Genomic DNA, 20,148 nt, shown 5'->3' with positions numbered 1-20,148 from the left:
ATGAAGAGAACTGTTAACATTTTGTTTATGACCTAAGGTGTTTTTTGGTTGGTTTGGGGTTTTTTTTTTAAATGTTTCTTTAACTGAGAAGCAACAGGTCTTGAACCGATGTGGATCAGAACTCAGGGGTGTACAGGAAATATCCGCCTGTCTGGAAACCCCCACGGAGCCAGAGGGGTGATGCCATTTGGGGAAGAGATTCCTTCCAGAACAGGCACTCCTGCTCAGCATCTGCAGGGCTACGACGATGATGAGGGGACTGGAGCATCTCTCCTACAAGGAGAGGCTGAGGGATCTGGGCTTGTTCGGCCTGGAGGAGAGAAGGCTGAGAGGGGACCTTATATCTTTAGGGTAGGTGTCAGGAGAACGGGGCCAGACTCTTTGCAGTGGTGCCCAGCGACAGGACAAGGGGCAACGGGCACAAACTGAAGCAGAGGAAGTTCCAGCTGAACAGGAGGAAGAACTTCTTCACTCTGAGGGTGTTGCGTTATAAGGGATGGAGTAATTTGGCAGAAAATAAACCCCCTTGCGTTCTAACTCTCCACACCAGAATGGGAGGCTAGGTGCAGCCAGGTTTAAATTCTGAGTGATGTCCAATTTACCACTACCAGTCCAGTCGCGTTTAATACGTATATTAAACAACCACGATTCCGGATACACTAATAGCGGTCTGCACCTTCGGTCCAGTCGTGCTCACGAACTGGCACGGCCGCGCTTAGGGTTCGGTCGCGTTCAGTGCGAAACTGTGACAACTGGCTACTGAAACAGTGCAGTTCTATTTGTGCAACAGGTATATAGGTTTTTTGAATTGCCGGTGATAGTGACTGTCTGCAAGAAAGCACGTGCAAATATGATGTTATTAAGTATAAAAAGCGTGAAATACAGCCTGGCTATAAACGTTAGGGAGTAACTCTCTAGAGAGATTTCTAAGATTCCCGAGAAAAGCGCTTAGTCTGAGTCTCATCCAAGGCGTCCCAAGGGGGGAGAAGCAAGCCTCAGCCCGTCGGCCGGTCCCAGTAGTCAGAGGCAGTCTGAGGTGGAGTGTCCGTTGACTTGCTCACGGTGTTATCTTCTCTGAAAATCCCGTTTCCCTGGCTATTTTTATATCCTTTGTACATTTAAGGTGGAGTTTGAGTGACTGTAGTCATACACAGCTTTTATCATGATTGGTGTAAAATTCTCTCGCTTCACGCTTAAAGGTATAGTTCACAAAAAATCGAGGGTGCAGACTCAAAGAGGGGTGGTCACACCTCGGAGGAAGGTAGCCTTCAGGATGGAGGTGTGTTTTAGTATTAAAATGACATTAAAACGAGCAAAGTTCACGAAAGGACAGCATTTGGCAAGGTTTTGAAAACCTGTTGGCGCAGGGGGCCAGATGAGCTGCTTATCAGTTCTAGAGGACCATCTCTTCCCGCTTTATCATCACGGAGCATGGCCACGGCGTCTCCACCCCGCTCCATCCTCTATGGCCTGTTGCAGGGAGTTGCTGTGTTAGTGGATTCCTCGCATGCCTGCTGCAGCTGTGCCCCATCCTCAGAGCTCCTTTTGACCTTATGCTTTTCCTCAATGGGTGAACAATGCTACGTTTTTCATATAAACTTTCAGATGCAAAACCTTAATTTTACTAATAATTCCACAGAGGGTGTTGGAGGCCTGGAACAGGCTGCCCTGGCTGGGGACTCTCCTTCTCTGGAGAGGCTGAGCAGCGGCCTGGACGCGGCCCGGTGAGGTCTCCCACCCGCAGCCCGCCGATGTCGGCCAGCGCTCGGTGCCGCAGCCGCGGCGCCGAGCGAAGAACCCGGGCGCTTTCCGTTGCGCTCGCTTCCCCCCGCCATTGGGAAACCCCACGCCCGCTCGGGGACCCCCCGTTCGGCAGCCACCGACAAACCGAGCGCGGAACGGCTGCACTGCACGGCGCTCCGGCACGCCCAGAGCTCATTTTCCTGTCACAAATCAACGATCTGTGGGATGCGGGGGTGTCCCCGGCCCGGCGCCGCCTGAGGGGAGCGACAGCCCGCCGGGGGGGGGGGGGGGGGGGGGGGGCGGCGCCCGAAAAGCGCGGGAAGCGATCCATCGCTCCGCGCTCCACCGCGCGCGGAGAAAACGCGTAGCGTCGTTCGATGTCCTCCGGCTCGGCCGCCGTCCCCGCCTCCCCCGCGCTCCCATTGGCTGGGCCGGCGCAGCCCGGGCCCGCGCGCCGCCAGTCCCGCGCGCCGCCATCTTAGCCCGGCAGCTGGGCTCGGGGCCGGCGGCGCTGGGTCGCCCGCTCGCCCGCTGTGCAGCAACACCTCACCACCCACCCCCCGCCCCGCTCCCGCCGCCATGACTGCCCCCGCCGCCCGATCCAGCCTGCAGCCGCTGCTGGAGACCCTGGAGGACCCGGCCGCCCCGCCGGGGGAGCTCACCGACGCGCACCTCACCATCGTCAGGTGAGTGCGGGCCGCCGTCGCCTCATGGCCGCGGGGGCGGCGTGAGGGGAGCGGGGGGGCGCGCGCCGCCTGAGGGGACTGCGCGGCGCCTCGTGCGGGCTTGGCCCCCGGGAGGCCGCGGCGGGGCGGGGAGGGAAGGTTCTGCCCGGGCTGGAGGGGGGGAGGGCTGCGGGGCGCGTGGCCGCGGGCTGGAGATCGCGGGAAGCGTGCGGGCCGGGCGGCGGGGAAGGGAGGGAGGGAGGGAGGGTGGGTCCTTCGGTGTCATCCGGTGTCCTCTCGTGTCTTCTCGTTCTGCATTTCCTGGGGAAGATGCGGAGGTGAGTGAAGGAACGTTGGGAAATAATAACTTTTTCTTAATGAAAAACTTGCATTTCGACTATATTATTAGAAAGGTTAGGTTTTGGTGTGGTTTTCCGGTTTTGGAATGATCCTACCTTAATTGCGTTTTCTTTGTGGAAGGTGCTTGTTAACCATTAAGTTCTGCTTTTACCTGGATCTTTCGAACTTGTTAGCATGTGCCAAGGCACTATCTCTCCGTCAGTGTCTCCCGTGAGTTCCTGGCTTTCAGTTTTGTAGTGATTTTCAAAGCCGTAGCTGCTTAGATGCCAGTGATAACTGATCACACTATAAGATTTTAAACTAACTTAAAGACAATGTTAAGCAGCAACAGATTTGTCAGGTTGCCCTCTGGATGATTGCACTGGATATGGTTGGTTGGTTGCTGTGCGAGACGGATTGTCAAACCAGAATTTTCCTGGAGTGGGGAGCCTGCATTCTAGAAGTGCCTTTGAAGAATGTGCTTTTTAAGCTCATACATTTCTGTGGAAAGTTTATCTAATTTTCAGCAGCCATTTAAAGTTTTCATGTTAACTTTTAATGTTTTTATAAAAAGTTGACAAAAGGTGAAAGACCCTGAATGTGTTTTTATGCCCCATAAGCACAAAATGGGTCATTAGCCACTTCACTTTTTTGGATATATGGGGACGCGTGTTCTTTATAACACATTCTTTTACTGATATGTCAGACAAACTATGTGGTCTCTGCTATTTTTGCTCTTTAACTGCTTCAGTGTTGTGTTTTAGCTTTCTAAGGAAAGGAATGCTTCTACACTAACTAATTAGTTGTGTATTAGAAGTTTAAAGCTAATGACAGTTATAACATGTTTAACCTTTGACTATTTCTTGTTTTCCTTTCTGCTCCCTGAAGTCGCTTGACGGGTGAGGATGGCAAAGTATTCACTGCAGAAGTCAGAAGACACTTTCCTCAACTTTGCAAAGTGTTTAAGGTATGTCTCTTCAATTTTCTACACTTCAGAGAACAAAGATATCTTTCACGTTACTAGAAATTACTACAGGGGAAAAAAAAGATACAGGGTCTTGGATGTGTTCGGGGAGTGTTATGCGGTCAGATCTGATCTGCTAGCCAGAAAAGACACAGTGTGTTCTGTCTGTTTTTAGAAACGCTTTGGGGATTTGGAATATGCAGTAAATGTCAATATTTTTTGAAGATTAAAGACTGTTCTTAGCCATCTTTTTTTCCTTTCTGTTTTAGATGTGTAAAAACAAGTGGAGAGTCAAGTGGTAGTACATAACAAGTGAAGAAGTAAAGAACTTACTTCAGTAAAGATGTCTAAATTACAGAGTGCAAAAATGTCTTCAGAACCTCAGTCTGTTTTCTTGATTTGGAGTGTACGTAGTCAGGAAGGGTTTTTACCTTAGGTGCATTTTTCACCGAGTGTTTGCTTTTGCCAGGTCTCTCTTCACTGAGCAGGACTGTGGGTATTAAGACAATACTTCACTGCTAGTTCCGTAAACCGAGACTTTATATGGGTTTTTTTTTTCAGGCACACATTTCTAGCCAAAACTCAGAGCTAAGCAGTGCAGCATTACAGGCGTTGGGATTCTGCGTTTTTAATTCAAGTATCTCATCTCAATTATCTGGTAAGCAAACAAACTTTAGTGTGGATGCTGGTAACGTGTGTGTGCGTATCACAATTCTTTATGTCTTTGTTGGCATATACTTTAATTTTGACAAAGTTTACTGTTACCAAGTGGCACGGTGGTTTTGTCTCTAGTGTGAACAGTGTGATCAGTTCACTAATTCCACCTTGTACAAAAAAATAATAATTTTTTTTTTTTTGCTGTTATGCTAAATAACTGTTTTACTAACTTCTAGTTTTCCTAAATGCTTTGATAGCTGTTAGGTACTGTGATTAGTTTTGTGGAATTAGTAATCAAAAAAGCAGTGGAAACAGAATGAGGAGCGCTTTTTTTTATTGTAGAATTTGGGTATGTGTAGTAGTGCTTTTCAGTGTTTTCCAACCTTTACCTGGTGATTTCTGGTTGTTACATTAAATCATAGAATCAGAATGGTTGGAAGGGACCGTTAAAGGTCATCTAGTTCAACCCCAAATATTGTGCTGGTAAATATTTCAGATTAAGGTAATTTAAAGTAATCCAAAATCTTACGGCCTACATTCCTAGAAAGTGCAAAATCCCTTCAGCGAAAAGTTTTGCTGCTGAGAACTCAAGGCTATTCGTCAAGGTGAAAACAGTGGATTTAGTGAACAGAGGAGAGCTAATGTCCGAGTTGGCTGGTCCTCAGGAGGTACCTGTTACCTGTTCCAGGGGTCAGGCAGATCCAGTTGCTGTAAGACAGTCGGAAGCTGCTCAGTGTCAGCTGTCTGCGTGTGTGTCTGTCAGCTTGTGTGGTGGTGGAAGGTGCTTCAGCTGAGGTGTCCTGTCGTGGGCTCAGAAGGAAGTGCAGTGCGATCTGGCTGTTGCGTGGTGCCTTGATGGTACAGGAGTCTGTAGTCACTCTTCAAGTGGTAATAACAAATGGCGTAATGTCAGTTGTTCTTTCCTTTTCTGAGAAGTGTTAAAGGCTCCTGGACAAATGTTCTGGAATGACCTTTGTTAGAAAGAAACTTAACCTTGGGCAAGACTGAAGAAAATCGTGTGTGTGGATGTGCAGAGAGCATTTTTTTTTGTGTGACTGCCATTCTGTTAATTGAAATTGATTCTTTCTCTTGGTTCTTCTACTCATTTTCCAGTGTGTCCTGCTTTCCTGTTTTTCTCACAGGAAATCGGGCTAAAGTTTGAGTGAGGCATCTGTAATAATGTCTGTGTGGTCCCTTTCCTTTCCCTCAACTTTTTTTTTAACCAGTTGATACATTATGGTCAATTTTGTTAGAGAATGTCAGGTTTCAGAAATTAGGTCCTGAAAACAGTGGAGAGTCAGGGAGGGAGGACAAAAAGCATATGTACTCTTGGTTGAGGAGTGTATGTAAGCTTACTGTTCTCTGATAGTGAGATCTTTTACCCATGAAGTCCAATTTTGTAAGAAATCAAGCTTTATTAGTTTTGAATTTGAGAGGAATACATGATTTCTCCATCTGCTTTCCTAGTTGCATGTAAATCCTATGTTAGCCTTACTCTTTTTGATGTAATAAGTTTGCTGTTACCTTTTAAAGTTTTACCACACTCTTAAATAACAAAGCCTCTTCGAGACCCTAAAATGAATTTATGTATGTCAGTATAGCAGTGCAATTGACCAGACAAAGTGCTGCTGAATTCATTTGAAATCCAAAATGTTTTTAATAATTAAATATTTAATCTTTATCTGTAGTGTTCTTAGGTAAAATTGTCTTCTGGTTTTATAGTTTCGTGGTTTCTTATGAAGTTAATATACAGATAGTATTAATGTAGTACATATATTTTAATACATTTTAACCTTTTTGGCTAGTTTATTTTGAAAGAAATTTCCAAAAATTGCCAGAAAGTAATGTTTAAGACATTAATTCATGTCTGTTGGAAATTCTAGTTGAATGGATCTTTTGTAACGTTAACTGAGCAAAATGACCTGAAACTTGCTGAGAAGCTGATGAGAATTGCGTGAACAGAATTTGAGTGCTGTGCGTTCTGCTTTCAGCAACTGAAGTACAAGACTTGCTTTCAACGGTGAACAGCGTTGCCGTAAATGCTTCAGACAGAAACACTCGCACTCGGGCACTTTGGGTGATCTCTAAGCAGGCGTTTCCTTCTGAAATTGTTAAAAAGGAGGTAAGTTTCTTCACCTGTTTTTTTTGCTGGTAGCCTGATTTCCTGGGGAGATGAGGCTTGCGCAGTCTCTTGGTTACTCTCCACTCCGGAGCTTTTGAATCTGAAGGTCATTTTGCATCAAATTTGACAGCCACGTATAGGGCCTACGTTCTCAGAAAATTGTAAGGGCAGCTACAGCGGGAAAAGAGCCAAAAAATTACTACTTGTGAGGGAGAAGCTGCAATGTGAGCAATTCTGTTAGATACCAGTGAGGCAGCATAAGGGAGGAATGTTGTGAATACTCCAGTTTGGTCAGATCTGTGACCTGAAGACGAGACGAAGCATAATCCAAACACAGGGCACAGTCCCGAGAAACAAAATTTCATAATTCCAGCTCCTCATAGAAATATTTGTATTTGGGTGCTCACTCTAATGTTCTTCTCTTATTTCCTCAGGTGTCCAGGATTATTTCTACCCTGGAAACGATACTTACTAAAGGAGATGTACAGTCTATGGTGGTTGAATACGAAGCACTGAATGTTATTATACGGTACGTGCACTGCAATGTTAATTTGTTAAAATAGATGCTTAGTTTTTTAGGGAAACTATTGAAACAAAATCTTAATGGCACTAAGTATTCTAAAGAAATTGTTCAATATGTTCAAGACTGTTTGCCTGCAGTGTTTAGTGTTACAGTCAGTAGCACAGAGTCAAATTGTGTGAACCACTGCGTGTGTTTCTGTCTCTTTGCCAGTGGTTCTCCTGAACTGCTTCATTTGCAAACTATTCCATTAATGGTAGTATGACAACCAGTTCTGACACAGGAAGTAGTCAATATTCAGATAAACTTTCATTGCTTTCATTTTTGATGGCTTATTAGGAATTATTTTCACAGTCTCAAGTGCATTTCACAAGTCGTATTCTACATTCTTGTTTTCAGAACCTAGCTGGTTGAGAAATTCTCAGCCATTATATGGCTTTATATTTATAAATGTCGTCTTGGTGCTTTACAGATTTTATGGCCATGCTTCTTACAACACTGTTGAGGGTACTGTTTAATTCCGAAGGTGACTTTTTAGGACCAACGCCCAGAGTGCGTTGTTTTGGTCAGCCGTGCTAGAATAGTCAAATCTTTATCTTTACTTACTATTAATTTAATTTCTTTATTAGTAAATAAATTGAGTTTGTATCTTTACCACTTTTTAATTATTCTCTTAAACTTTTTGCATTTGGTTTGAACTGCAAATCCATTTTAGAGTGGTAGCTAAAGCAGTAATTACTTCCTTATTTTATCTCTATTTTAATACATCCGTTTTCTGTAACAGAGAAGTTGGATGTTATAATTCACTGAATATTTAGCAATTTCTTTTATTTGGCTGATTGTACACAAATTTCTCTTTTGTAAATCTGAGATTCAATAGACAATTGTTTCTGAAAAATTGGACGTTTTGTTAAATAGTTTCTTTTAATTATTTATGTATATATTTATAAATATATGTTTGTTTATATATAAAAATAATTTAATGTGTAGTATAGCAGAACGTACTTGTCGTTAAGAGCAAGAGTTGTACCTGAGAATAAATAGATACAGGGTCTCGGGCTGATTGACAGCAGTGGTAAGACAATGCTGACAGAAGTTAGGCTGCTGACAGATGCAACGGGAAACTGTTCTGTGAAGCAGTGCTTGTCCTCTGGTTTTAGTAACATCCCTTGAAAGGCAGCAGTTTTCCGTAGTGCAGCAAACCCTCTGTAAGCTGTAGTGATGGGCATTTGGCATACCTGCACTAAAGAGGACACTAGCAAAATTCCGTGGCTTGTTCCTACAGGCCAGTTTGGATATATGCCAGGTGCTCCCGTTTCTGAAAGTCTCATTGGCTCCTGCGTGGGATGGTGTAAACACATGGAATTGCATGTCATACTGTGCTCTGACAGCTCAGGAATAGAGGGATAAGCGAAGAACGCTTGACTGGGCTAATGTACATTGAGTCTGTGCAAACCTGTGCTGCTTCAGGGTTTGAGTTGTTTTTCAAAAGCAGGCATATATTGGTTTTGGCACACGTGACCTGTTGGAGCTGGTCTGGATTGCGAAGAACACACAAGGGGTGGTTAATATGCAAACTCTGTACTTGGTCACTGATAAGGAAGTGATGGTATGTTACTTTAAGGCTCTCAATTTGGCTCGTTTGCCCCCAAAATTGTGGTAGAATGGAAAGGACAACTGTGAGTGTCAGTCTGTCTGCCTTTGGAGAGGTTTCTTTGAAATAACACTTTAGCATTGCAGTTGTAAGTGAACTGTCAAAATACAATTATTGAGAATAATGAAAAAATAATGTTTTCAGAATGGTTTCCAGTAAATTGTATGTTGAATTAGAGCGCTTATTGGTGATACTAAGATTATCTTTGGGTGTCTGAGCAGCATATCTTGGAGATTTGTAATGCCTATGTGGTTTTTTTGGCTCTAGCTTAATGGAGCAAACTCCAGCCGAGATGGGAGAAGAGGCTGTGAGGTGGGCAAAAATGATCATTCCTCTGGTCGTCCATTCAGCTCATAAGGTGCAGTTGCGAGGTGCCACTGCACTGGAGATGGGCATGCCACTGCTCCTCCAGAAGCAGCAGGAGGTCGCGGCTGTCACTGAGCACCTCATGACCACAGTAAGTAGAAAGGCTGTGCCTTTTGTCTAGAGACGACAGTAATCGGGGTTGTTGGGTGGCTGGGGGGGGGTAATTTTATTTACAGTCTAGGTAATGGCAGCAAAAAGCTGCTGTGTGTTGACAGACAGCAACTTCTTGATGGTGGCAATTTTGACAGAAAAGTTAATGTAACAACAGTGTAAATATAGGACCACTGTAAAAAAAAAAAGTTTCTGACAAGAATCATTGATCAGGAGAATAACTTGCCATTTTTAAATGACCTTTAAGCACCTGCCTTGATAGCATTAACTCCAACTTTTATTGTCTCGTAAAGAGAATTTGCTTACTGAACTGGAGTCAGCAGAACTTGGTGTGGCAGTAACTCGCATCATCTAGCTTAGCTTCCTGCTCAAAGCAGGACTAGCTTCAAAGTTAAGACCGAGTTGCTCAGGGCCTTGTCAAGTTGAGGTCTGGCTGTGTTAAAGGATGGGAATTGTACAGCCTATCTGGGCAGTTTGTTCCAGTGCTTAACCACCCTCGTGGTAAAAATAGGATTTGCCTTGTTGAAGCTGGTGTCTGTTGCCTCCAGTCCTTTCTTTCAGTATTTCTCTGAAGCAACTGGCTTCTTCCTTGTAATCCAGCTATAAGTAGTGGAAGGCTGCAGCTATATTCCCTCTCACCCCAAGCTAAACGAGCCTAGCTCTTCTGTCATGAGCTCTGTCCCCTAACCATCTTAGTGGTGACCTTCTGCTGGATTCACTCCAGTTTGCCAGCAGCTCGGGTACTTTGGAGCCCACTGTTTGCTACGGTATTCCAGAGGTGATCTGATGAGTACCGTGTAGAGGGGTCAGTTCTCTTGACTTGTTTCTTGTGCTTTTGCTAGTGCAGTCCAGTAGGCAGGAGCACATTCCTGACTTAGCATTAAAATTCTTGTCCCGGACCTCTTTTTCTGCAGAGGCTGTGTAACAGTAGCCTGTGAGTCTCGGTGGGTTTCATTTGTCCTAGATGTAGGACTTTGCCTTGGAATTCTGTGAGGCTTCTGCCAGTCCATTTTTGAAGCTTGTGAAGATCTGTATGAGTGGTAGCCCTGTCCTCCAGCATATCAACCGATGCTTTCCCTGCCGTCATCGTTTGTGTTAAATCATATTGGCCCTTGTCAGTCCTTAGTAAATCACGCCCATAACACGGGCTCTGAACTGCTAACCGCTGGCCTTTGAGCCTAACAGCCCAACCGCACACCTTGTCATCTGACTGACTGGTTTGTGTCTCCCCACTTGGGCTGCAAGGACGCTGGAGAAGACAGTGTCAAAAGCCTTGCCAAAGTTGGATGGGAGAACATCTGCTGCGCTCCCCGCATCTGCAAAGCCAGGCATTGCCTCATAGAGGTCAGATTGGAAAAGCAGGTTTTGCCCGTGGTAAAACTGTGCTGGCTGTTCATAAGAACCTTCTTGTTCTTCCATGTGCCTAGAAATGGCTTCCATGGGAATTTGCTCCATATTTTTTCCACACACGGGAGCAAGATCGGCTGTCTTGTAGTTCCCCAAATCCTCTCTTTTGCATTTAGTTTTGCCCCAAAAATAATTGAAACCAGCCATAAACTTCAAGTATAAGAAGGTAATCAGATGGTAGCAGCGCTTCACTGTTTTACCAGCAAAGGCTACGTGGTACAGAATTAAATCCCTCTAATCTAAAAACAGCATAGTTCCAAGTCGTTTGTGTCTCCAGACGTTGATATGAGTATGTAGTTTTTAGAATACTTTGAATGTATTTCTTGTAGAAATTATGTCTCTTTCTGTCTGCAGAAATTAATTTCAGAACTTCAGAAATTGTTTTCTACAAAAAATGAGACTTACGTGCTAAAATTGTGGCCGCTGTTTGTCAAGTTGCTTGGAAAGGTAAGCAGACAAGCAGCAAGTTTTACAGTCATGAATCCTCAGGGAAGGCGTTTTGACAATGTGTCTTATTTGTGCACTCCTTTATTTTCAGACTCTGCATCGTAGTGGCAGTTTCATCAACTCATTGCTGCAACTGGAGGAACTTGGATTTCGTAGTGGCTCACCAGTGGTAAAGAAAATAGCCTTCATTGCATGGAAGAGTCTAATAGATAATTTTGCTCTAAATCCAGGTAGATTAAAAAAAGTTAACCTGAATTGCTTTGACTACCGTCACTTCACATAATTGGAAGAGAGTTTGGGTTTTTTGCCTTCTGTCTAATAATGGTCAATACTGTGGTACATACGCTACATGTATATCCAGTGGTATCTCTGGTGTACACGTAGTGGTGTGTATGTAAATGGTGGTATATACTGTGTGTATATACATAAGTGAAAGTTACCTCTTTTTAAGTAAAAGTGACAGTTTGATCAGTAATTCTATCTTAATTTTTCTGCTAGGAGAAATGAATAGAATAAAATTAACAAGCCTCTGCTCTGTAATGCCTTAATTGATCCAAACAGCAATGAAATAGTGAGTAAAACAATAACAAAGGATGTTATTATGGACTGTGTGGATTAATTGTACAACGGCAATGCTTCAGGATTCTAGAGATGTGAAAAAAAAGTTGCTTTAAAGGTATAACTGAGACCTGAACAAGTCTTGTAAGTCTAGCCTGTATCGCAACACACAGTATTTATTTTTTACCTTGATTGTGCTTCTCCTTACTGTGTGTCCTGAAGAGGAAGCAAAATGTGGACATTCCTTAGTTTAGCTGAATTGACCTTAAATTGTCATTTTAATTTGGTTCCTATCTGGTCATTTGTTCCGTTGTTTCCCATAAATTAATTAACAAAGGATCAGACTCTCTCAGAAGATAAAATGCATCTCACGATTGTCGTTCATCGTGCCTGTCCAGTAGGGCTGATCAGGATTGCACACTGCCAAAGCAGGCTCCGGCAGCAGTCGCTTACGAGCGCGTGTGGGCGGGTTCTGATGCCGCTGAGCTGGCCAGAAGTTTGTCTCTTCTTTGAACACTTGCATAGGCTTGAGAACTTCTGTCCAGACATGCTGTGCTATCTCTGCTTCAGTGGTGAATGATCATTTGCAGCCTCAGAATACTGTGTTTAAGATTGTTCATCCTCATCCAGCGTTAATCCACGTATGTTAAGCGTTTGGTTTTTCTTTTACTGTGGCAGATAGGAGAGACTACCATAGCAAGCAAGAGTGAATTTCCTTCTGTTTATGTTGGTATTCAGTAGATTTCATTTCAGTCTTGGTATTGGAAAGAAATACTTGCTATTTCCAGCGTTGTTCTAGACAACAATCAGAGCAGTAAAATAATGTGAAAGGTTGGTGCATTTACTCTGTATTTTAGTTTTGCAAATTGTCATTAATTGAATTTTAAGCTAAAATATATTAGGAAAAAATGTAATGGTTTAATAATTTTCCTTTTTTGTTGCTCTGTGTTTTGTGTTGCTTAAAAATTTGCTTTTTTTTGCTCTTCAAGATATATTGTGCAGTGCTAAAAGGCTGAAACTGCTCATGCAGCCACTGAGCTCGATCCATGTGAGAACAGAGGCTTTGGCCCTGACAAAACTGGAGGTCTGGTGGTATTTACTCATGAGGCTGGGACCTCAGCTGCCTGCAAACTTTGAACAGGTAACACCTGAAAATAGTTACAGCATAATGTTGAGTGTGTGAAGCTGTCCCCTCTTTGTTACTGTTCTATACCTGCTTTGGCCTTCTCTAGTTTATTATTAAAATAAAACTGTCTTGAGGAACCAAGTCTGACTTGTGTATTTGTGTGCTGTGCGTGTGTGTGTTTTGTATATGTGTGTGTGTGTGTGTATATAGCAGGAGCACTTGGGACTATAGGTGCAACCTTTAAAGTTCCAGAAGATTTCAGAGCGTATCTGCATGTCATGTGAGCATCTCAGTGAAACTCTCCAATGAGTGCACAGCAGTAGTAAGCACAAGCACATTGTGTAGGGACTGCTTTGTCCTTTCACTGTGCAGTGTATGCTTTGGAAAGTGCTGCAGGAAAACATACTGAAAGGATCACAGGAGTATTTAGAAAGGTGTGTAGAGAGAAAATGATCCAGGTGTTTTATTACCACTGACATTATAACTGGAATGAATATAATGTTTCTCTTAGGCTTCTGGAATTCATTAAATTAAACTTCAGGATGGGAGTAAAGAAAAAAAAATCTTACCTTTTCAGATACAATGCAGTTGCATCATTCTAACAAGAGTTTTTGTTTAATCCAGCTGTTTCTATGTCATGTATCAGTATGCATATTTTATACAGCATGTTAAAAATACTGTTACAAGTACCCAGAAGCTCTGAAACACTGTTGCTGTGAACGACAGTACAGTCTGTGTGATACTTGAAACGTGTGGTTCTCTGTGGCTGGTGGTTTATGTGTGTCATGCCTGTTTTCACTGAGGCTTGATGTCTTTGCAGGTGTGTGTGCCATTAATCCAAAGTACTTTGAGCCTAGATGCTTCTGCTGCATTGCAAGGAACTCCCTCCCGTGCACCAGCCAACCAAAGTTTAGCCTCGGCAACCCCTGTGCAGAAATCAGGTATTAGAGCACAAGCCTGTGTCTGAGTACATTCTAGGTGCAGCACGTAATCTGTTCTATGTAATGTGGTCATGCTTTTTCATTTGCAGTATGTTATTATTGAAAACAGTCATTTTTCTCCCTGCTTGTTGGAGAGCTCGGAGGTAGTGATTTGCCTTGGATAGAATGAGGCTGTTGTAGTCAGTGTTTCAAGTTTACGAAAGTGTGCTAATCAAATTGTGCTGAGGACCAGTTTTAATGCCCTGAATTTTGCAAGGGAGCTTTGATTTGAAACTTAGTTTTTCATGTATTCATTTATGTGCTATTTGCCATTCTGATTTCTACAGCATTTTTAGTTTCTGCTTGAATAGCAACCCAGTGATCATAGTACATCAGTAATTTTGGTACTTTAAATCCGTGTGAAATCACACCGACTTAAGCTTTGCATCTAAACACCTGAGATAAGGAACTGCCTTTTTTTCTCCTCTGTGTGGAAAGCAAGGCAGTCGCAGCCTGTGCAATTCTAGCCTGCTGTGATTAGAAGCCTTGGGGATGCTGTGGAAATGTTGTAGATGTGTAGATCTGCCTTTATTCCCTTTTTAATAAAAAGTTTGTCTTGGTTTCGTGAGATCATAGCTGAGGCTGGCCAAAATGCTTTGCACGTGAGACCTCTTAAACTTGTGTTTGGTGTAAAAGTTCCTAATGGAAACCCTTTCATAGCAGTAGAATTACTGTAGAACTAGTAACTATATAGAGTAGTGTGTAATCTGCTCTATAACCACAACTTCCGTGGAGGCTTTTGTGGCCAAAATAGTCTGGCGTTTGAGACTTTGCAGTCTTTGGAAAGTGTTTATACTTTGCAGATAGACGGTTATGACCGTGATGCTGAACCCTACCTGACAGGAGTGCGTGCTAGATACCTGTCTGGCTGTCAGAAGTCCCTAACGCTAGTCTAGGGTTTGTTCTTATGTTCACTTTGGGGTTTTGGTCTGTTGGATCTTTCCTTTCGCTCGTTTGTGGGTGAAACAGGAGACAATGTCATTTTTCTCCTCTCACGTAGGTCCTTACCCGCTTGTGAGTCCAGTCACACCAAGGATGAACTTGAATTCCAGTACAGCAGGAGTGCTGGTGATTCCTTCCATTCAGCTTTTGGGAATTGAAATGCTGCTGCACTTTGTGATGGGACCAGAAGTTTTAGATTTTGCTAAGCAAAACAAACTTGTACTTAGTTTAGGTATATGAGTTACATTTTTTTGAAGTACTTTTGCGTAATCTGAAATTGCCAGTTTTGTTGGATTTGAAGATGTCTTAGCATGAAATGCTTTAAACATTTAAAACTGTTAGTTGTCATTTAATATTAGAAGTTGTTTTTATGTTAAATGCTGTAAGTACACATATATACTTGATTATTTTTAAGACTTATCTCACCAGCAGGCTGCAAAATAACAGATGTACCAAATATGGTTTTTTGTTCTCCTAGAGCCTCTCCAGTACCCACTGATCAGTAGCCCTTCTTTTTTTTGTAAGCATGCCAGCACACTAATAAACGCGGTTCAGGATGGCTTTATTGCAATTGGAAAAGAAGTTCCAGGTAAGAATTTAGTAGTGAAATTTGATTTCTTTTCTGGAAAATAAAGTGGGGAAGGGAAACCAAAGGAACAATAACCACTCTGTAACATTCCAGTGTTGACATTAAATAGAACTGGTCTGACTTGGTTTGAAAGCGTATGTCAGTTTTGGCTTACATCAAAGTCTGTTGTTCAACACAGTTTGTGTTTTAACTGCCGTTTTGTTTCATGTTTTTATTACAAACTGAAAAAAAATATTATGCTATCTTGTAGATTGTATGCTGAATGTTATATGGAAGGACATAAATGGATATGTAAAAACAGCTATTGAATCAGGTAAAAAGTGTTTGGGTTTTTTTTGAAATTTGTCGTTGCTGACCAATTAGAGGGGTGTTTTTTTAAGACCAGACCTGAAGTAGTATTTGTTGTTGGTAAAACTTGGTTTGGGGCATCATCAGTAGTTGTTTTTGAAGCAACAGCTGATACTTTTTATAATGCCTGTATCTTTGTGTGACAAATATAAAATCATCTGATCCAGTGAGGCTTATCAGGGAAGGTGGAGCAGGTTATGACTGCAGGCATATTGTGTGTAGCAGTAAGACAAAAGCACTTTAACTGCTTTTCTTGCTGAAGAAATCTTTCCATTTCCCCGAAAAATAACCCCACCCCATGTCTTTGGCATTGAGAAATTGAAACATTGTGTGTGACTCAAATTATTGAAAAGTCGTTGACTATGGCTACCTTTTTTCTTGAAATTTTATTTCTTAGTGAAGTATAGTGTCATTACAGATGTATAGAAGTAAATTGTTTCCTATTTTAAAGAAGTGTTCATTAGTCAGTAAAGGTTTTGAAAGTCCACAGTATTCTTAATAATGAAGTCTCTTATTGCAAGATCTAACTGAAAAGTGTAAGAGAAATGAAGTGCATTGCTTGGATGAATGCAGAATTTCACAACTCTTTTTAGCATGTCAAAGTTAAGGTTGTTAATGATACAAAGGTGTTTCCATTTTGCTAATAAAACTTAGGGGTTTTTAGTTAAACATTTGAGTTTCAGTTAAGCTGCTCTGCAGAACAGAGACTTGGTATCCGAATCCATTTTTTATAAAAGTACACAGAATGTTTTTGATCTTACAGTACATTGTATTTAAGTTTTAAATGATGGTCAGAGTAACCACTACTTTGTCCTGCTCTAACTGTAAATACGCTTTATTCTAGGAAATAAGAAAGAAAAGCAAGGGTCGGAAATACTGACTATGTTGCTCCAGGCCTTGAAAAACACCGTTAGATCAAATGCTCTTCCTCTGCAGAAAATACTGGTAAGTTGGGCGGGTTCATCTGTTTTTTAAATCTCTTTTCTTTTTAATGGTCTAGATTCTGATTGGTAGCAGTGTTTTGCATCTAGCTTACCAGAATGGTCTCATTAAGTGAGACAGCTTTTCTGGTGTAAACTGTAAGTTACGAAATCGTGATCAGATGGCATAGTGTTGCTTAAGGGTTTCTTTCTCTAGAAATGTTCTTCAGGTTTACTTTCACAATGGATGTTTTTCTTCTTACTAAGGCAAGCAGTTGTTACAATTTTGCTTTATTTATGGTGTTACTTAAAGTATTTGAGCCCTCAGGAAAAAAAGTATTTACATACGTTTTCTTCTTTTCCCCTACTTAGTCCCTCATTGATATTACAGTTAAGGAATTGCCTCCAAAAGTATTGGGATCACCGGCTTATCAGGTTGCCGATATGGATCTTTTAAATGTAAGTAAAAAAGACTTCGTTCCAGAACTTTGTTTATGCGGAAGTGTATTAGAATGTCATATTTGCACAAACACACAGAGCACTTCATAAGTCATTAGGTCTAGATCGTTCAGGAAACCGTATTAATCCATGTTCCAGAATGCAGACTTTGTCTCCAGCCCTCACTTGTGATAAATAATTTAACTGTCTATAGCTTAAAAGACGTGTGTTGAATGTACTGTAGTAAGGAAAGAGGATTTGTCATGTTCGGGTCATGATTTAAACTGCAGGTTGCAGGTGCTTTGCAAGGAGGCAGCGTAGCCAAACTGCGTAGGACTACTGATACACAGAAGACTGGTGTTTTGGGGAAATGTTCTCGAGTCAACAGAGTGAAGTGCTTTAAGGAAACGTAGAAAGTGTTACTCCTCAGGAAAAGTTAATGCACAGAACAAAGCAGAGAATATCTTGCTGGCATTATTTCAGAACAAGTTCAGAAGTCCTCATTAACTAAAACCTGAACTTACTGGCTGTAGTCCACTGCAGAAAAAGTGGTGGTGTTCGTTAGTAGTGAGAACTACTCGCTTCTGCTTTGGTCCTAATGAGCCGTAACGAGTGCTGTACTGTGTCCTGCATACTGCGTTGGAAGGGAGGAATAGGTGATGGCAACGTAGAAAATAACCACAAAACATAACGTGTAAGACTGAAAATGCACTTTTTTGTGTGTGTGGCTTTTGCTTGGGGTGGAAGCAGACTGAGTAGGAGCACACTACAGTTAGGTTTATTAAAAATGCAAAAGGTAGTTTTAAGACTTGAAGCTGGATGATCATCAGCTCTTCTCCTACATCCGCCAGTAGATGGGGAGAAACTTGCTTGTTCTGCAGCAGTGGAGACAGAGCTTTCTAGCCCATGGAAACAGCTGAACGTTTACATTGCTAGCCAGGGAGTGCATGGAACTCATTTGGGGGCTTTTAAAAGCAGACAGTATCTGTGAGGAGGACCCAGATGTAGCAGAGTAAGTGAATGCTTCAACTCAAGCGAGTAGTAGAAAATTTTGTCTACCAGAATTTGCTTAAGAGGTCAACTCTCAAAATTCCTTTCAGCTTTTTTTCCTGGGTCTTTTGTTTATGTTTGGAGGGTTTTTCTGACTCGGGTACAAGAGTCAGAAGGCAGTTGAAGCTTTAATTGGCAGGTATTAAATGCATTTTGTTAAATGCTGTGATATTAGCAAACCTGAAGCACTTGTGATATCTTTTGGGCAGCCTCTGTTAAAATCTATCTTGCTTAAACCTTGAAATACGCAAATCTTGGGTTGTTCCATCTTGTTCCAGGTACCATAGTAGCACTAATTGCATTATGTACACCTACCATACTGTGTTGTATGTGATGTCAAGGCAGCAATGACTAAGCACTGTAAAAATCACAGCCTTTTCAACAGAAAAGCTTTTTGCTTCAGCCGTAGTACAATTGGTCTTCTGCTGAAGCACCGGGATCTAGCAGAAGCTTAGGTTTACAGCCTTGCCTCTCATTTTTATTTTGAAGTGTTAGAACTGACAAATTTTGGACAATTTCTAATAATTGCAAGTTTCTGGCTTTGAATTAAATACAGTATATAGATACACGTGGAAGCGAGGCAGCAGTTTCATTTGATCAATGTGTATGTTGTTTTGACCTCTTAAATTTCTCTTACAAGGGCACACCAGCTTTGTTCTTAATTCAGCTGCCTTTCCATAATAACCTCTTGGAATGCTGTGTAACAGAGGAGAGGTACGTGGTGGTGTTTGCTTGTAACAAGCTTCCCATGGTGTAAGACTTTGTAGAAGTTTATGCTAACGCCAGCTGAAAGAATTACCTTACCTATTTAACTTTTTTTCCCTAGATTCTTCGTAATTCTAGAAACGCTCGTGGGTTATGTTTTGTCTGGGCCTACATCTCCACTGGCTTTCAGTGAATCTGTGATCTGCATAATTAATCAGAGTGCAAAGCAAGTGGAAAATAAGGAGCATCTATGGAGAATATGGAGTATTGTTGTTAATCCACTAACCGAATGGATTAATCGGGTACAGTGGCTTTTGTTCTCCTCCCCGTCCCCGCCTCCCAAGAAAAACCACAGGAAAGCTTTGTGCTGAGCTTTTATCTTGAAGTATGGTTAGGAATTACGCGGCTTGAAGTGATGGTCGAATTACATAAGCCTTGGTAGTATTAGTGAAACTGCAACTTGTGCAGCGTTTTTTTAAAGTCTCCAACTGGAATATGGACGTGCAGTGCGGTGGGATGAAGGGCAGTAGTGGAGTAGTGATCCAGAGCATGGTTTGAAGTGATTCCAGTCAACAAGAATGATCATTCTCAAGTGTCCAGTAGTATAGTGCTGGGAGTGTTTTTCTCCCCTTTTAAGACTGTGAACGTGTTTATAGATGTGCTTCCACCCTTCTCAGCACAGTCTCACTGCTACAGAGGATGTACACCTGCCCTGCAGGACCTCTTAACGTTTAGATACTAAGGCTTGTTTGCTTTATGTGAAAACATAATAAACACTGAGTTATGATGTTTAGGATGTGATTAGAACAGTGTTTCTTACTAATGTTAGACTGCTTGATTGGAAGCCCCACTGAGAGCTGTATAAAGTGTAATATTTAACAGGTTTTGCCGATGACTTGCTGGAAGTACGTGGACTGTGGTGTGGGAGCTGTTGCACTAATCCTCGTGTAGTCATTATACCGAGAAGTCTTAGAATCTATGAAGAAAGCTATAAGTGCTTTAAGTAGGTTGTTGTCATCACTTATTGCAAATGAAATAAGTAAAATATACATAAGATTTTCTAACTGATTGTTTTTGGTCTTGGAATTAACTTATCTTGGAATTAAGAAACAGTGCTTTTTATCTCTCTAAATAGTAGGATCAGCTTGAACTCTTGACAGAACTGAGCGTAGCTAATTTCAAACTGCCACTGGCAATTTAGCTTGCACGGATTTTGTGTCCAAAATAAATGTATTCAGAACAACCTTATTTGTCATCCAAATTTTGCAGCTTCCTTGACCACAAAATTGTTTTCTCGTTGCAGACTAACGAAGTAAATCAGGGTGATGCACTGGAACACAACTTCAATGCTGTCTATAGTGCATTGTTGCTACCAGTATCACACATCTTCCCCGTTCAGGAATTTCCACAGGTAACAGTGAATGCATAGTGTTGCTTAGAAACAAAATGGGTTTTATAAAAACTATAAAGTATTATCTGATAATCTCAGAGTATTAG

At 42.0% G+C, this 20,148-nt stretch overlaps 1 protein-coding gene across 6 annotated transcripts in view; it reads left to right on the top strand.

Moving 5' to 3' along the window:
- Positions 1–2,261: 2,261 nt before the first annotated feature.
- The window catches only part of RIF1 (replication timing regulatory factor 1), a 34,631-nt gene continuing 16,744 nt past the window's right edge, over positions 2,262–20,148 (top strand). For 5 of the 6 annotated variants that reach the window (XM_075429697.1, XM_075429694.1, XM_075429695.1 and 2 more), the window contains exons 1-18: positions 2,262–2,429; positions 3,636–3,714; positions 4,273–4,369; positions 6,360–6,490; positions 6,925–7,019; positions 8,932–9,121; positions 10,903–10,995; positions 11,087–11,225; positions 12,543–12,694; positions 13,500–13,620; positions 14,660–14,833; positions 15,080–15,190; positions 15,441–15,503; positions 16,383–16,483; positions 16,831–16,917; positions 18,587–18,660; positions 18,773–18,953; positions 19,955–20,062. In XM_075429697.1, the coding sequence (XP_075285812.1) occupies positions 2,323–2,429; positions 3,636–3,714; positions 4,273–4,369; positions 6,360–6,490; positions 6,925–7,019; positions 8,932–9,121; positions 10,903–10,995; positions 11,087–11,225; positions 12,543–12,694; positions 13,500–13,620; positions 14,660–14,833; positions 15,080–15,190; positions 15,441–15,503; positions 16,383–16,483; positions 16,831–16,917; positions 18,587–18,660; positions 18,773–18,953; positions 19,955–20,062 (2,103 nt within the window). In that variant the 5' untranslated portion in view covers positions 2,262–2,322. Of the gene's footprint in view, positions 2,430–3,635; positions 3,715–4,272; positions 4,370–6,359; positions 6,491–6,924; positions 7,020–8,931; positions 9,122–10,902; positions 10,996–11,086; positions 11,226–12,542; positions 12,695–13,499; positions 13,621–14,659; positions 14,834–15,079; positions 15,191–15,440; positions 15,504–16,382; positions 16,484–16,830; positions 16,918–18,586; positions 18,661–18,772; positions 18,954–19,954; positions 20,063–20,148 lie in introns of those variants that run through there. The other variant, XM_075429696.1, reaches the window with a different exon arrangement.

Source organism: Opisthocomus hoazin, chromosome 9 (genome assembly GCF_030867145.1).
Source record: "Opisthocomus hoazin isolate bOpiHoa1 chromosome 9, bOpiHoa1.hap1, whole genome shotgun sequence".
NCBI classification, from domain to species: Eukaryota; Metazoa; Chordata; class Aves; order Opisthocomiformes; family Opisthocomidae; genus Opisthocomus; species Opisthocomus hoazin.
The sequence above is the reverse complement of the archived record's forward strand: the minus strand, read 5'-3'. Positions and strand labels throughout refer to the sequence as shown.